We start from the raw sequence: 17,971 nt of genomic DNA, 5'->3' as shown, positions 1-17,971 counted from the left end.
AGCCAGCAAGGAAATAGGAAAAGTAAGGTAGGGTAATCCAAACTAGGGATGGCTTAATGAGAGATAAAACTGGAGATCAATGGCCTTATTTCATGAGATCAGTTAACAGCTGAGATGCAGCACAGACAGGCAACAGGAAATTTTGTGGTTAATCCAAAAGAGATGATTGCTTTGAAGTTCTAAGAGGGGCTCCCCAGGTGGCGCAGTGGTTAAGAATCCACCTGCCAATGCTGGGGGCACAAGTTCGAGCCCTGGTCCGGGAAGATCCCACATGCCGCGGAGCAACTAAGCCCCTGCACCACAACTACTGAGCCTGCGCTCTAGAGCCCACGAGCCACAACTACTGAGCCCGTGTGCCACAACTACTGAAGCCTGCACGCCTAGAGCCTGTGCTCCGCATCAAGAGAAGCCACCCAATGAGAAGCCCGCGCACCACAAGGAAGAGTAGGCCTCGCTCGCTGCAACTAGAAAACGCCCACGTGCAGCAATGAAGACCCAACGCAGCCAAAAAAAAAAAAGAAAAAAAAATTCTAAGAAATCAGTAGGCTTCTCGTGTTGATAGGAAGTTAGGTAAGGAATACAGGTTCCAGAGAAAGAGTAAATCTGGTCAATTTTTTCATATTGTGTTCATACTGAGGAATCCTAAAGACATAAAGACCATCCGGGACAGTTTAAAATCCAGAAAAGAAAAAAAAAATCTCAGGGTCAAACTGGAAATGTTTTTCTCTCAGGAGATCAGGGACCAAGATAAGATCTATAGGAATAGGAAGGCTGAAAGCAGAAGAACAATACAACTGAGCCCAAAGAGGCTGTTGACTTAGTACCTAACTACTTAAGTAAAGGCTATCAGGAGAACTTAAGGACCAAGCTAAGTGCCAGAAATAACAACTTTAACTGGGCTTAAAGTTCAAATTTTGTAGGTTAGCATCAAGACCAATTTAAGCTTGTTAATTGTCATCCTTTACAAATTCACTAACCTCTACGAAGTCCTATTCACATTTCTGTTGTTTAATTAGTAAAAACTGTTTTCACTGAAATTATCTTTTTTTAGGAGTTATCTCCAGACTTATTGCATTAATCAATGTTGCCAGACTGAATTGAGATCATTTGCACTTAAGCTCAGCTTTCACAATGAAATATCACCAACCCGTTATTTGTAGTTGAAAAACTACAAATATGTATTTGGCCTGAATTACACACTGGTCACTGCCAATACTGAATAGAAAGACATAGAACAATATCTGTATTACAGGCATATATACATATATATTATTTTATTTAATCCTCATAAAATCTGAGAAACTTTTCCCAATTTAAAAAAACCCACCAAAACCTGGAACATACATAGTTCAGAGCAAATCTCTACAGATGGAGAAAATGAAGTCATACAGAAAAATGGCACCTGGGTGAAGAATCTTTTTGAACTTCTAAGGCAGTGCTTTTTCTGCCATACCAAGGGCTTAAAAAAAGATAATTTTTTTTCTTTTTTTAGATTTTAGGGCTTGATTGTGACATGTCATTTATCTGCTTTAGAAAAGCTGTCCTGAAGTGTCTTTCTGCCCAATGTAGCAGCATGCAATGTACACTGACTAGTATTTAAAGGAGCTTACACATTCTATTTTACCATGTACCTGTAGGAAGAATTTCCTCTAGTTAACTGTGTTTGTACATGTTCACACATATAATACACCCTCCAAATGCTACTTTTATAATACTGTTGCATTTTATTTCTGCTATTTTAACCAAGTGTCTTATGCTTCAAATATTTTCTCAGAGTATTTTATTTCAACTCTAACATCACAATAGTATGCCAGGCAGTACACTGTGAAAGTTCAGCCAAAGAAACCAAAACTGCAGTTGTTGTGAATGTAGAGGCTATGTATCTTTTTGAGAAATATTGTAAAAATATCTTTGATAGTGTAGCACTAGCCTGGGTAACTAAGCAGTTCAGCAAAATTGATAACTTATGATTTAAATGGGCAGTTTGCAGATAAATTCCATATCTGCTTTCATGGCCAATTTAGCTGGGAAATTTTCCAGATAGCATTCTTAGGCAGGAAAGCTCCCCAAGTACTCTCATGCTTCAGGTTCAAATATGTTTCCATGACAAATGTTTAATGAACAAAGAGAACAGATTAAGTTACCAGACAGAGTTTTTAAGACTTCATTAAATATAAATATATAGCTTGACAAGAAGATATGGATTAAACCATATGTAGCTGAAACAAATAAATATGTAAAAGGAAATATGAAACACTAAATGATATAAACTTATTTATAAAGACATGAATTTCATCAGAGGGTTTACCAGTTTAATGGAAATTAAAAATGATGCTGCCTCTGCCCAATAAAGTTTTAAGGTCACAGAGAAAGCAAAAAATATCTATTGCATTAGTCTTAAAATACTGATTATGATAAATTTTATTGGAAAATTCTGAATGGAATTCTGACAAAAGGTCTCTTCTTTGGTATTAAGTATGATGTCATAATGAAAAATAATTGTTGGCAATATCAACTCTGGGATTCTCATTCTGACACACGTTCATTTTAGTTTCATATAAAAATTCTTAATTTCAAAAGGTATTTTGTTGTAGGTTTAAAAAACTTTGTTTCTATATGGTATATCTTTTTTTTTTTTTTTTTTTTTTTTTTGGTGGTACGCGGGCCTCTCACTGTTGTGGCCTCTCCCGTTGCAGAGCACAGGCTCCGGACACCCAGGCTCAGCAGCCATGGCTCACGGGCCCAGCCGCTCCGCGGCATGTGGGATCTTCCCAGACCGGGGCACGAACCCATGTCCCCTGCATCGGCAGGCGGACTCTCAACCACTGAGCCACCAGGGAAGCCCCCTATATGGTATATCTTTAAAAGCATTTTACAAATACATATTATGCAAAACAGCAAATTTTCTACACATAAGAAATGTTCCATTGTATTATGTAGTAATTAGATTACATGCTACTTAAACGAAAACCACCTAAGTTCTTCGAAATTCTGTGCAATTCCAGAGGAAATTTGAAAAATCTAATCAGATGCAGCTAAATCCATCCTGTCAAATATGTACCCTCTTCTATAATAATGATGAAGATAGACAACAAAGAGAGGACAGACTATAGAGAGAACAGAGACTCCCCATGTACGGAGATCAGAGGCTCCCTTCCCCATTCCCATACACAGAGACACAACAGGCACAAGGAAAAAGAACCACATGGACAGAGAAGTAGAGAGAAAAATAAAGAACACAGGGCTACCAAGAAAGAATGACACAGGTGTAGAGTGGGGAGTGAACAAAGAAGGGGTTACTGAGGAAGAGCAGTACCCAGAACAAGGCAGGATGGAGGGAAGACAGAAATGCGGACGGACACTGTGCTGAGGGGAAGGCAAAGGCGGGCATGGCAAATCTGGCTTTGGTGATAAACTCTAGTCTGTAGCAACTTCCCTAGAAGCACAAGTTCTTTATATCTAGTTCAAATGCCTTGTCCTGCAGTTTGATCTATTTCCTCTTATTTGATGTTCAGTAGACATTGTTTTAAGTTTCCCATCTCCTCTAACGTTTCATACAACAGTTAAATCTTGATTATTTATGTTAAAAGAGAGGACATATTATCTAAAAGCAAGAAAAATCACTTACATTTGGCTTTGGGATACAATTAATCAGATAAATACAAACACACACATAAGCCCACAAATCCACCCCCAAACACTCTCCTCTCCCCTTGGCCCTCTCCTGGCGGCCTAAAATATAAAAGAATGAAGACTCTAAAATGGGCAACAGAAAGCAATCACCAAGAGTTGTTCTATCTGAAAATTCTATCTTCAAACACCCAAGACTCTGGAGAACTGTTTGGCAGTAAGGGTAAACAATAAAATTACTCAAGGAAGCTAAGGAATCTCCATTTCTGGAGATCTTTCAAAGCAATGGAGATAACCATCTACCTTGGATTAGCTTTGTTATTTTCACTTACTGCTATCATTTACCCCACGTGAAAACAGTTTCTACATATCTATTCTAGCATTAATATTCTTCCATTTCATTGTTTAAATAATACCAATTCTTTTAACCTCTCCTCAGAAATTTCTATATTTCAACCAACTTCATGACTTTTTCCTGAAAACTTTTGAAGATTTCTTCTTTTCCCCTAAACTGTACAGTCAAATTGACTATTCAGATGAGGAACTTAATAGTATTGAGTATGAGGAGATTATACCAGTTTCCAGTACATCTATCCACTGAATCGAAATTCGAACGTTCATTTAGGAAATCTTTGCTTAAGTAGGGATAGGTTGCCTTTCCTTTTTCTTTTTAAATTTAAGGACATAAAATTCAGATCTCTGAGCTTTGGTTTTCAGTGGACTAGGTTAAAGTGCATTTATTAAAAATAACGAGAAGCTCATGAAACACCCTGAGCAGTAATTAATCATTAAAAAATTGGGTTACAAATTAAAAAGAAATTCTAGACAAGCATACAAGCAAAGATAGTTGAGAGAGATGGCAGAGCAAAAACCTTAGCCCTAAATATAAGACAATGGAAAAATATCATTGAAATGACTAGTATTCAATCAAGTACAAAAGCTTCATGATTTTTCTCTGGACAAAACTGAAATGTGTTTGGTGAGCAAGAAAAAGACCCAAATTTGAAGGCAGAATACCTGGGTCCTAGTTATGACTTGGATCACTTATTAGCTGCAACATATATCACTGGAAAATCCATCTCAAGTCTCTGGGCCTTTCTATAAAATGAGTGGGTTTGACTTGGATATTATTTCTCAAACTTTCGTTAGTGATCCATTAAAATTGTATATTTTTTAATTTCTCAACCCAGTATATACATCCCTATTTGAAATAAAAATTTATAAATACTTACATGCAATATAATATACCTTAATATCTTCTATTTTTTTCTAGTTCTTAAAAAAATTACTGGTTGATAGAATGGCTAAAATTAAAAAGACGTATTGATATAATAACAAATAGAAGCAAGAATGTAGAGAAACTGTAACCCTCTCATGCTGCTGATGAAAAGGTAAAATAGTGCAGGTACTGGGGAAAATATGGCAGTTCCTCAATAAGTTAAAACACAATTTACCATTTGATCCAGCAATTCCACTCCTAGGTATATACTCCAAAGAATTGAAAACAGATGTTTAAACAAAAAATTATATGTGAATATTTGTAACAGCACTATTCACAATAGCTAAAAGGTAGAAACAACCCAAACATTCCACCAACAGATGAATGGATAAACAAAACATGGTATTTCCATACAGTGGAATATTATTCAGCCATAAAAAGGAATGAAGTAATGGTTCATACTACAACACAGATGAACCCTGAAGACATTATGCTATGTGAAAAGAAACCAGTCACAAAAAGCCACATACTGTATGATTCAGTTTGATGAAATGTCCCAAATAAACAAATACACAGAAAGTAGGTTAGGGTGGTCAGGAGTTAGGGGGAGGAGAGAATAGAGAGTGAATGCTTATGGGTCCAGAGTTTCTTTTTGAGGTAATGGAAACACTCTAAATAATGGTGATGGCTGCACAATCTTGTGAATGTACTAAAAACTCATGAATTGTACACTTTAAAAGAGTGAATTTTATGGTATAGTAAAGCTGTTATTTTAAAAAATGAAATAAAAAATTACTGGTTAAGATCCACAAACTAATTTCATGGACTAAAAGGTTAGATGATCTCTGGTAGCTTCTGGTCCTTACAAAAGTTAAATTTTAGTCAAACTTACAATGTGCAACATGTTTATGTGTTTTCACTTGGTCCTCAAGAAAATACAGAAACTGAGGCTCAGGAAACTTAAGTAACTTGTCAAAGGTCAATAGCAAGTGAAGGTAAAAAGTATTTAAACTCTACATTTGACTCCAGGCATCCCTGTACCAATATGCAATGATATCATGCATTTCTGAACATATAATGATGCAAGTCTTTGCAAGGGGAAAAAGTTAAAACCTATTAATACTTAATAGGTGCAATGAAGTTTTGACACATTGTGTCAAAGACTAAATGGTATAGCAGTTAATTATTTTTCAGTAGCATTATGCATATTTAATAACCAAACATTACATGACTATACACATATTCTAATGAATTTTTTAATCTTTATTTTAGGTTAGTTCTAATTTTAGCAATCTGAACAAATCAAAAAATCGTCAAATGTCCCAACATTTTAAACATTAAACATAATACCAATAGGTCTAATCATTTCACTTCCAGAAAAAAAATATTTCTCAAAGAATGGCTAATAAAGTTTGGAAATATCTATAGCAGTTGAGCAAAAATTTAATAGCAAGAATAACTAACTTCTCAGAAATGTATGAACTCAAGGTTTATTGGCACTGGAATTTTGTTTGTTGCCTTTAAATAAACTTTATTTTAAAAGCCAATCTTAAAAAAAGTTTATCACAATCCAGCAAAATTCCAGCATTTCCCATGGTCAATCAAAAGTCAAATAACATCAGAAACAAATGTGGAAGAAATATTTTATTTTATAACATCAAACACAAGAATACTCTTGACTTAAAAGTCTGAATATTCAGAGACACCTGGCAAAAAATATGTAGATACTAATAAAGACTGAAACATGGTATTATTAATATTACAAAAATATTTTATTCATCCTAGTTTTCTTCCCCTTGGTGTGTCTTTTTAATTTTTTCTTTTTTCTTAACACTAGTAGCAGCTGGTGTAAATCAGAAAGCCCCTAATCACAAATTTCAAGAATCTCCTTATTAGCCACAAAACAGAGAGCTCACCATGGTTGTGTGATGGGTGGGTGTGTATGCCTTTCCTAAGGTCTCTTCAAAAGTGTGATAATCATACAGTGACATCCATGATAGACAGCAATGTTTCCTAGTTTATTCCCTTTAAATATTCTGTCTACTATATTTACTTGTCCACAATCCTGGCCCCAAATTACTTATCTTTGACTATAAAAATCAATCAAACAGTGAAATCTATAATCTAAAGACATCTGAAGATGATCCTACTCTACCTCATCTTACCTGCATTCTGCTCTTTTCTCAGAATTTTTCTCACAAGGTAGCTTGCTTTACTTATGAAAGAGAACAAGACAATGATATTGTATTTGTAGCAAAGCAAGTTTGAATAACTCGTGCCAATTTTACGGAAAGCCTCCCTAATATATCAAAATTCTTATAATTTATACTACTAATATTAATTATTCATTTGAAATTTCCACATCACTATTTTCTAATTTTCAATAAGATTCTAACTGCTTTTAAATAAGAAAATTCAGTTTATCCTTTCTGAATATTTTCTATTAATTCCATCCCTGCATTTTTATTATTATACAGTGCCGAATTTATAAATACGTTCATTAAAAACCACCACCCAGATAATTAAGGAATCTAACCTTTCCAATCACATTTTCAATTCTTTAAGGAGAATTTCCTCTACTCACAGATAAATGATGATGTATCATTTGGAAACTGAAGGCTCCCTCTCAAAGAAATAAATCAGTTGCCCCATCCTTCCCTCATTTAAAACAGGGTTGCTGTTTCTGGCTGTGAAAAAGGCTGAGAAGTTGTCTCCTGGCATGTGTGTATTAATCAAAACACTGGCAGGGAGACTCATACAACTTTAAGGGAGTACTGTTGTAGTCTGATGTGTTAGCAAATTATAAACAGGAAAAAAAAATGTCTGACACAAAGCTAATATACTTCATTTTAAAATGAAAACGTAAAACTGAGTATATCCAAAAACTGAAGATTTGACTGACAATAACAACCTTATAACTTATGATAACTTTTCATGTTTCCTACACTTAACACATTTGTGTTGAGTGTATTAAAATTAAATCTATCACTTATTTCTCAAAATATGAAATATTCTCCTAACCAAGAAATGACTTACAGTACCTGGTACTACATTTCAAATTACTTTAAAATAAAATATGTTAAACAGCCTTACATTCAAAGATTGCACAAAGATAATTTTTAAAACCACACTGGATTGCAAGTTGGAAGAAAATATATCTGTGCTTTAATCTATAGTTGTAGAAAAATTAACCAAGCAGCATAAAAAAAGAAATAGGAAAAAGCAAAAAATTTAAGAGAAATGGTCTTCAATTTTCTGTGGTTAGGTAAAAAAATAAATAAAAATTCCCTAAGTGAATCTGGCTTAAGCTGTATTTGTTTCCTCATGGAAATTACACGAATATTGTCTATTAGATGGACTTTTATGCCTCATACAATTAAAGCAAATGGACAAATACATTAATCTTAAAGAAATTTAAACAGAAACCCAGAAGACTCAATCCAGGCTTGGGTTGGATATGTTACAATGTAAGCTTTCTCCAAGTCACAGAGCATATTTACAGAATATTTTAATAAAAAATAATGGAGTGGTAGGAGATGAAGGCCAATAAGAGGCAATTGGGAATGAAATAATTTTACTCTTAACAAAACTCTTAGGAAAAAAGAGCATAAAATTCCTTCACATAAATGTATTTTAAAAAATATGTCATCTTTCTGTTTTCACTATAATGCCTTTCATCTGAAGGCATTTAGCAGACTTCACTATGACTGAACACACCTATGATTTCTTAAGTCACAGAGAACTGTGCATACTGCTTTCTGTCAAGAAATGTGGATCCTTAGTAAATGTATAGCAAAGAAAAGAAGCAGATGTTGTGATAAAGTAGAAACTGTTCTAGACTAGATTTAGTATGTATGGTGTATATACCATATATAGTATATATGGTACCTTTATATCTATAGATTTAATATATATGGTATACTATATACAGAGAGAGTACATATGGTACCTTTGAGTAAATCAGAAAAAGGTGTTCCACTCTTGGTAGCCAAAGCTCTGGTCTAGTGAGTGAAGAGCAGGCTGGATATCAGTCTCCACTCAAACCCTCTGTTCTTTGCAGTACATCAACTGCATATCCAGATTAGGCAAATTCAAACTTGGCCCTACCACTTAGCATGGAGTCTTACACAAGTGATTTAACTGAGGTTCAATTTCTTTTTCTGTAATGGATATTACAGAGCCCTGTTAACAGGACTACTGTGGGTACTAAACAGAAAGCTATTTGCTACAGCATCTAGTACAGGATTCAATAGACACTTAAATAAATGGCAAAACAACAACAACGAAAACCCTCTCCTTCCATAGAAAAGTGAAGTGTCTCTCTTTTCACATCTATAAATAATAAACCACTAAGAAATAAAATACTTCCTTTTAGTTAGCCTGGTTTTAAGGGAACACAAGTTAATGTATACCACTGACACTAGTTCAGGAATCTCTCCTGTGTGTGTGTAGGAAGAGAGGGCAGTAAGTTCAATTATGAAATATTTTAAGTTTGGAAACACACATTTGACATCAATTTCTCTTACAGATTCATAATGCCTATTAGATTCTAAAGGCTACAAGAAGTACTGTAATAAGAAGCTGTTTAACTTATTTAACCCAGTGTTCTCAAAATTCATTTGATCACAGAATTCTTTTTTATTTATATCTATTAATATCTCATGGTACTAGTTTTTTTGTTTTCTTCACAAAATGAAATTTGGGAATAGTTAGTTATAGGGACTTTTAAGCCATGTTTTATGTGTATTATGCCATAGGAATAGCACCAGTTCTTCTCGTTAACAGCCATTAATTAAAGAAAATCAAATCAATGTTAAGCTACATATATTAATTTTATTACTATTTTACTAACCTTAAGGAAATCAGAAATTCAAAATCTGAAAACTACTTTTCAGTAATTTTGATATAAAAGTTTGAGTTTGAAATAAAACATGAATTTCAAGGCTTTAAAAGTTAGGCCTCATACAGAAATTTTTAATTCAAAGATTAGATATAAAAATTATGTTGTAGTGACTGAACATTTAGGATATGTGCTTTAGCTCTACATGGCTAACAGTAAACAATGGTCATATAGCCTCTCCGAGAAAGGAAGTGATCTTGGTCTGAATTCAAATTGTTATTACTTACATTCTCTTATATCCCTCCTCCTTCCTATACACATTTATGTTAAGGCAAGAGAAACAAAAGCAAAACATTTTCTATTATTCTACTGTTTTTACTTACCTAATATTTTCACAGCATAATGAGGACTTTCTAAGATAATTCCTTCCTCTGTATCAAATATAGGGTTATCTATTCCAGTTTTTGGAGGAATTTGGGCTAGTTTCTTAAGTCTCATGGAAGAATTAAGGTCAAGTTCTTGTTTTTTCCCTTCTTCTTCTCGCCTACGCCTCATGTCCTCCTGTTGTTGTCGAATACGTTCCAACTGTGCACTTCGACGTACTGGCATCATCCTGGTGCCCAAATCTCCAGGGCAGTCAACAGCCATCTCTCGGTGCTTCTGATGTTCCTCTGGTGATGCAAGATCAACATTTTTTACTTCGTTGTCTGATTCCTCAGTAACATGCCCATTCATATGGGATGTTGTCATGGTTATCTATAAAAACCCGTACCACTTTTTATAATTCAATTTTTCCTATAAAGCCAATCTCTTGATTCTGTAGTATAAAATCCATGTTACTTCAAAAAAAAAAAAAAAACTTCTCACATCACATAATAATGCTATGAAAATGTATCCATGAAGGAAATCTAAGGGGAAAGATGGGGAAAAAAAGTATAAGAATTACAATATAAAAGTAGATTTTTTTACATAGTCCACTTCCAATCTCTATCTCTACACAATATAGAAAATATCTCATAAGTATATAATATTATCTTGCTATATAGATTAAATATTTTCCTTTCATTTTATAGATCTGAGGAAAACAAGGTGTTTCAAGAAAAAAAAGTACCCTCTCAAGTATACTGTTTAATTTTACAGCTAAGAAAAATTATGTATTAGAAAGTTTAACACAGCAAGGAAATAAGAAGGTTCTGGCTACTAGTTTAGTAGAGAATGAGATATTTAAGGTGTAAAGGTATTTTAATCATCTTTACAGTTGTCTCAACATAATCCTTTATGCTCAATTAATATACATGAGATTGAAATCCCTTCCTAGTTAACTGCTAAAGAAACTGGCATACAGCAAGCCATGTTGTTGACTCGACATAAAGGCAGCACTGTGGGAGACAATTCACTTTTAGGAGTTTATGAGATGAAGAAGATACTCAATGTAAAAGAAATTTTAATTAGCAGCTAAGGCATCTACAGGATAAAACTACCTTAAGTGAGAAAAAGACTATGTCAGTTATCAGTCTTTATAACTGGTGGCAGTAAAAAAAGAATTAGGGTTAATTCTTTATGAGGATTCATTTAGAGAAAACGGTAGTATCTGTTACCACTCAAAAATGTTTTAAAGTCGCACTATACAGCAAACAAGAACATATTGGACTTGGAGACCAGAAGACTGAATTTTAATTCTGGCTCTGCTACTTCCTCTAGCTTTATGATTTAAGACTAGTTTCTCTCTCTGAACCTTAGATTCCTTTGGAAAATCTATTCATAGAATTGTTCTGAGTTTTTTTTTTTTTTTAAGATTTTTTTGATGTGGACCATTTTTAAAGTCTTTTATGGAATTTGTTACAATATTGCTTGTTTTATGTTTTGGTTTTTGGTTGCGAGGCATGTGGGATCTTAGCTTTTCAACCAGGGATTGAACCCACGCCCCCTACATTGGAAGGCGAAGTCTTAACGACCAGACCACCAGGGAAGTCCCCTGTTCTGAGTTTTAAATGAGATAAAGTTTTAGAACTAAAAACTATTTATACTTATATTAATTCTTAGTATTAATTTGATTCTCCTATTTTAAAAATCCTTCAACATATTTTAGACAAGAAAAATATTTTACTGGATGACAATGGCTTTTCATCAAGCCATTTCTTGGGCATAAGTAGGCAGACTGTTTATATATGTGCAAACCCACACATTAAATCTAATTAGTCTTCTTTTGCTCAAGACTTTAAAAATATTTACAATAATAAACCTACTACCTCCTTGAGTTGAGTAGCACTCCAGTTAATAGGCTGGTTAGAGAACATGCCAACTAAGCAAAAGCTGAGTTTTCAGACAATATTCCCAATGCCAGTCAATCTTCTCTCAAGCAAATATCTTGTCACAGACTGCTTAACACAAACCCACCTAGACTACCAGGAAAACCACTAGACCAATAATCAGGAAAATAGATGCAAGCTACATGAGCCACTAAAATTACATTTTCACAAGAATTTTGGTAGATCTTTCTGTCTTCCATCCAAATTATAGCTCTCTGTTTTTTTTTATAATTATGCGATCTACATAGAAATACCTTATTTATCATTAAATTGCCTTCTTTTTCATTAAAACGAGAGCTATTAGAATTATGTTAGATAGGGACTTCCCTGGTGACGCAGTGGTTAAGAATCCGCCTGCCAACGCAGGGGACACAGGTTCGAGCCCTAGTCTGGGAAGATCCCACATGCCTGCAGAGCAACTAAGCCAGCGTGCCACAACTACTGAGTCTGCGCTCTAGAGCCCACGAGCCACAACTACTGAGCCCGCGTGCTGCAACTACTGAAGTTCGCAAGCCTAGAGCCCATGCTCCGCAACAAGAGAAGCCACACAGTGAGAAGCCCATGCACCGCAACAAAGAGTAGCCCCCGCTCGCTGCAACCAGAGAAAGCCCGTGTGCAGCAACGAAAACATAACACAGCCAAAAATAAAACAAATAAATAAATTTATATATTAAAAAAATTATGTTAGATAATTCTTGTTTTGTAATACTGATTATATGCAAATGCAAATTTATCTTATTTCATATTTTCATTATAAGTAAGCAGAAATTTATGTAGGAGTTACTGTAGTGCTGTTTAATTTTAATTTTAAAAATTTAGGAGTATATGTACTTCCAGAAAATTAAAACTCTCAACTTTCTCTCCTTACTACATTTATGCGATATTAAAAATCAAATTTAATCATGAGTATTTTTTATTTATATATATGCTAGTCTACAAAAATTATGATCTGAAATTAAAACTTAGCTTAAAAATTATAAGATTGTGTCCATATTCACTGTACTAAATCATGGAGGTGGAAATTACAATCACACAAGAGAAACTAGGCCAGGTGATCTCAGTCAGAGTTCTCATGCTTGGACTATAATCATGCTTGTCTATCTGGATCTAGTCTTTTACCCTCAGAAAAATTTCTGCAACCTGATATTAATTCACTTAAATCTCCATTTTGGTCATCTCCCTTAGAGTGTTCATAGTCCACTGGGAGAGACAGCAAAGAAAATGAATGATTATTCTTCCCAGTTGATTTCTCCTCATTAGATTCTAAATTTGTTAAAAACGGGTCATTCGTGTCTTATTTTTATACCTTCCCTGTACTTAACACAATACATATCATATAGGAAATGTCCATTAAGTATTTGTTCAACTGAACTTAGAAATGTTATAAATTCAGATGATGGGCTCTAAAATTTAGTCTGTGATAGTCATAGCAAACCCTAAAGACATAGGACACACTTCTTCCAGCAGCATTTCAAAAAAACAACTAAAAATTAGCCAGATAGAACAGTCTGTTCCAGGCAGAGGGAAACACAAGACCAAAAGGAAAGAAGAGCGTGAGAATATGGCACTTGCATAAAGTAGAACGGAATGCAAAATGGCTGGATGGGACAATGGGAGCATGTCATACATGGATAATGATAAAACTAGAAAGGCAAGCAGGGGGCCAGATGGAGAAGAGTAACAGATAAAAACTTTGACCTTTATCCTGAAAGTAGTAAGAATCATCATAGGATTTAAAGCAGGGACTAACATGATCACACTCACTTTTAGAGAAATATCACTCTGGTAGAAGACTAGAGGATAGACTGAAGGGTGGCAATGAGACCAGTTTGAGGGCAACTGTAAGAAATGAGGGTCCTGGGCTTCCCTGGTGGTGCAGTGGTTGAGAATCCGCCTGCCAATGCAGGGGACAAGGGTTCGAGCCCTGGTCTGGGAAGATCCCACAGGCCGTGGAGCAACTAAGCACATGCACCACACTACTGAGCCTGCGCTCTAGAGCCCATGAGCCACAACTACTGAGCTCACATGCCACAGCTACTGAAGCCCATGTGCTTAGAGCCTGTGCTCCACAGCAGGAGAAGCCACCACAGTGAGAAGCCCGTGCACCACAAGGAGGAGTAGCCCCCGCTCGCCGCAACTAGAGAAAACCAGCATGCAGCAACAAAGATCCAATGCAGAAGAAAGAAAAGAAAAGAAAAGAAAAGAAAAGAAAAGAAGGAAAGGAAAGGAAAGGGAAGGAAAGGAAGGAAGGAAGGAAGAAAGAAAGAAAGAAATGGGGTCCTGAACTAATTTAAGATAGTGAGAATGAAGAAAAGTTATATTAAAGAAGCATGTAGGTTACAGAATTCCTAAAACTTGGTGTCTATATTTCATATAGCAGGGCAAAAAGAAGAGAAGGAAGTAGTAACAGTAGAAGTAGTAGTAGTAGTAGTAGTAGTACTAACAAAAACTACATTTACTGAGCTCATAATTCTATGCCAGACACTACTGCAAGCACTTCACACAGTATTCACTCATTTAATCCTCACTAAAACTCTAAAAGTAGGTCCAAATATGCCTGTTTTATAAATGAGGAATGGGGATTGAAGCAGGTCTTGAAGACAGGATGAAGGAAAAAGAAAGAGGCCATATGAACTAAAGACAAAAAATTAAAGGTATGGAAAAAGTACAAACAAAGCTAGTTGAACTATAGCAGTCAGTTTGTATAAGAGAATACTGGCTAGAAAATTTGACTGGGTCCAACTTATGAAAGGTCTTAAATATAAGTCCTTAATCTCAAGGCAGTAAGAAAGCCATCAAAGATTTAGAAAAAAGCGGTGATCTGAACATAAATTTAGTTGAGCACTTACCCCTGGCTAGGTACTGGGGCTACAGAGACAGGATCCCTGCCCACTAGTTTATCTACCAAAATGTCTCACAGAGATCTAGAAATTAATGTGTCCATAATTAAACTCATATTTCCCTTTAATCCCCTCTATTCTCCTTGATCCTTTTCCTCCATTCTCAATTCTAATCAATGCTACTGTATCTTCCCAGTTACCCAAGACCGCACAATGTTTAAGAGTACAGGCTCCAGAACCAAACTGCCTAGGATCTAATCCTTGCCTATTTTCCTTTTAAGTCTCAGCTCAAATACAGTCTCCTCTGGATTTCCATAATTTCCCAAACTGGATATGTGCCTCCTCTGAAATACCACAATCCCTATTACATCTCTGATCAAACTCGACTACAGCTATTTGTATCTCTGCCTGTCTGCCCCACCAGACTAGAAACGCTTGGAAGTCAGGAACCATGCCGACCCATCTCTGAATCCGTGACACTGCCTAGTATAAGAGCAAGCAAACTGGAGGCTTCAGAATATGAACCCAGGCAGTGTTACTTCATGGCCACTATCTTTGGGTCACTAGGTGGACAGCAGTATCATTAACTAAGGTGGAAAATTCAAGAGAAGGAGAATTAGATAGAGGGGGAGATAAATCAAAGGGCATTACGGGCTTAGTTTTAGACACAATTTCAAGGTGATTATACGTCATACAGGTAAATGATCTAATCAGCAAGGATCTGTCTTATTGATCTCTATAGCCCTGATAACTAGTTAGGGATTAACGCCTAATTAACCATATGAGCAAATTACTCCTGTGTTCAGAACATCTGATGGCTTTCATATTGCCTAGAGAATAGAGTCCAAACTCACAAGGTAAATCCAAACTTTCTAACTGTATCCTTTACTACTTTCCTATACAAGCCTTCTAAGTTAGCTTCCTCATTTGTGCCTGCCTATCCCATATCTTTATCTTCCTGCCCAAATGTCTTGCGAACTAAGAAATAAGAACTGCTCCTCCTTTCATCTTCTGCTTTCAAGATCTACCACAAATCACTATTCCTTCAAGAAATTTTTCCAGATCACCCCAGTTAGATAATGATCTCACCATACCAACACTCCAAAAGACTTCATAATGCTCACAAGTTAATTCATGAGGTCCATGACAGATTCTTCCAGAATCAAAGAAACATTATGCTGTGTCCCACAGTTTTAGCGTTAAAGATCGTTATAATTTTTAAACAGGCAAACCATGAATATTCTAGCTCATTTATGTAGTCATCACATAACAATAAACAATGAAAGAGAACCAGTCCAAAGGAATTATTCTATCACTCTCAGAAAAAAAAAGAAAAAAAAAACCCTACAGTCCTTTGTTTGACAATGTGGAGGCTGGTAAATGACTGAACTAGAGAATTACCTCCTTATACGTAAATAAAAGACTGACTTATGCAGATAATGTAGTTACAAGCTGCTGGCCCTAAGAGTATTCCTCTCATCTCAATCCTCTAATTATAAATAAATTGTTTTAAAAATGCCTCAAAGGCCCACATTTCAAATCCTAATCAAAGTCCCAGCTTATACCCACACCCCCATGGAAAAAAAAAAAAAAAAGAAAGAAACATTTTAAAAACAAAGCAAAACTCTTTACACATTCCACAAAAGAAGAAAATGAATTTTCAGGCTCGCAGGCCAAAGGTATTTCAATGTTAACTTTGAACTAGTGGAGAGAAAGGGCTCTGCTTATGTGAATTGAATATAGAAGAAGGGGGTAAAAAGAAGCCAAATAAGCTTCAATAAGTACAAATGATTGAGACTGGGGGGCCTGAAATACCCTGAGGGATATAGGCCCACTGAAAACTCCACACCAAGAAACAAAACCATTTGTGTGAGAGCTGGGAAACATGAACTGTTAGCAGGAAGACCAGTCTCTATATAATCAGTATCCTAACTTTTAGGCAAAGGGATATGTAAAACATATACTTCAAATGCATAAACACAGTCGGTCTACACTAGCATTTAGAACTCTAGATTTCTTTTTCAATTCATCCTTCCTCCCTTTCTCCCAGGAGTAATGCCCTTTGACCAGCAGCTGGGAAGTCTCATTTTAAGTGATCAGCATTCCTCTGACATTCTAAGAAGTTGCACTATTTGTTTCCATAGAAACAGCTTTGTCAGCTAACACAAAATTCAGGCCAAGAATAGTGAAAAGAACTTACATTATGCAAATGGGAAAGTCCTTGGCTACTATCCTTAGTTCTTCTCTGATTTTTCACAGAACTCAGACTAACTTTCTTACTCTGTAAAACAGAAAAGAGACAATTAATCAAGTGTAAAAGTCTGTAGTGTCTTTTAGAGGGAGGGAATGGGAGAGAAAAGTTAATTCAATATGATATCCAATTCTGTTTTCAGATGACTAGGATTTCTCGGTATAAAGCAATAAAAAGGTACATACACCCATCTCTAATGAACATCAATTAAAATCAATATAAATTACCTGAAGTCAATGATAAGAAAGAGGTAAACATAACTGGTTTAAAAGCTTTTAAAAAAAGCACAAGACCCTTTCATAGATTATTTTTAATGACTTTTTTTTATCTCTAGGTTAGGCTCAAACAAAAATGCAGTTTTTGGTTTTTTTCTTTGTTCTAACTACAACTTCTGGATCCATTTAAAACCTTACAAATAGTTTCATAAAGCCAAGAAAACGAGAAGTTTAGGATCCAAAAAGATTCAAAAAGAATCTGACAGACAAGAACCACAGTTAATTCAGAGGGGAGAATATTGATGCTACATTGAAGACCAAGAGAGAAGAGGATCCTGTCCTAATGGGAGATTACATTCTGACAGGGTAAAAGATAATAAAAAGCAAATACACAATAAGATGAATTCAGAGAAAGAAGTATAAAGAAAGTAAAACAGGGTTATACAATAGACAGTGATGTTTGGAAGGGGCAACATTAGATAAGATGGTCAGGGAAGGCCTATTTGAGGAGATGATAGTTAAGCTGAGACTTGAATGATAAAAAAAAAAAAAAAAAAAAAGTCAGTTGTGGGAAGATCCAGAAATAAAGGGTTCCAGATTGAGGCAACAGAAAATACATTTTTACAAGGATGTCACCAGAATCTCAACTTCAATATATCCCAAACAG

The 17,971-nt window shown here is 35.3% G+C and overlaps 1 protein-coding gene across 1 annotated transcript in view; it reads right to left on the bottom strand.

The window, feature by feature from the left end:
• Window positions 1–17,093, bottom strand: part of PALS1 (protein associated with LIN7 1, MAGUK p55 family member) — a 70,911-nt gene extending 53,818 nt beyond the window's left edge. The window contains exons 1-2 of the mRNA XM_079699350.1: window positions 17,039–17,093; window positions 10,073–10,484 (exon numbers count right to left, since the gene is read on the bottom strand). Of these exons, the coding sequence (XP_079555476.1) occupies window positions 10,073–10,439 (367 nt within the window). The 5' untranslated portion in view covers window positions 10,440–10,484; window positions 17,039–17,093. The remainder of the gene's footprint in view (window positions 1–10,072; window positions 10,485–17,038) is intronic.
• Between the last annotated feature and the right edge of the window lie 878 nt (window positions 17,094–17,971).

The sequence above is a fragment of the Hyperoodon ampullatus genome (genome assembly GCF_949752795.1).
Source record: "Hyperoodon ampullatus genome assembly, chromosome: 3".
NCBI classification, from domain to species: Eukaryota; Metazoa; Chordata; class Mammalia; order Artiodactyla; family Ziphiidae; genus Hyperoodon; species Hyperoodon ampullatus.
The sequence above is the reverse complement of the archived record's forward strand: the minus strand, read 5'-3'. Positions and strand labels throughout refer to the sequence as shown.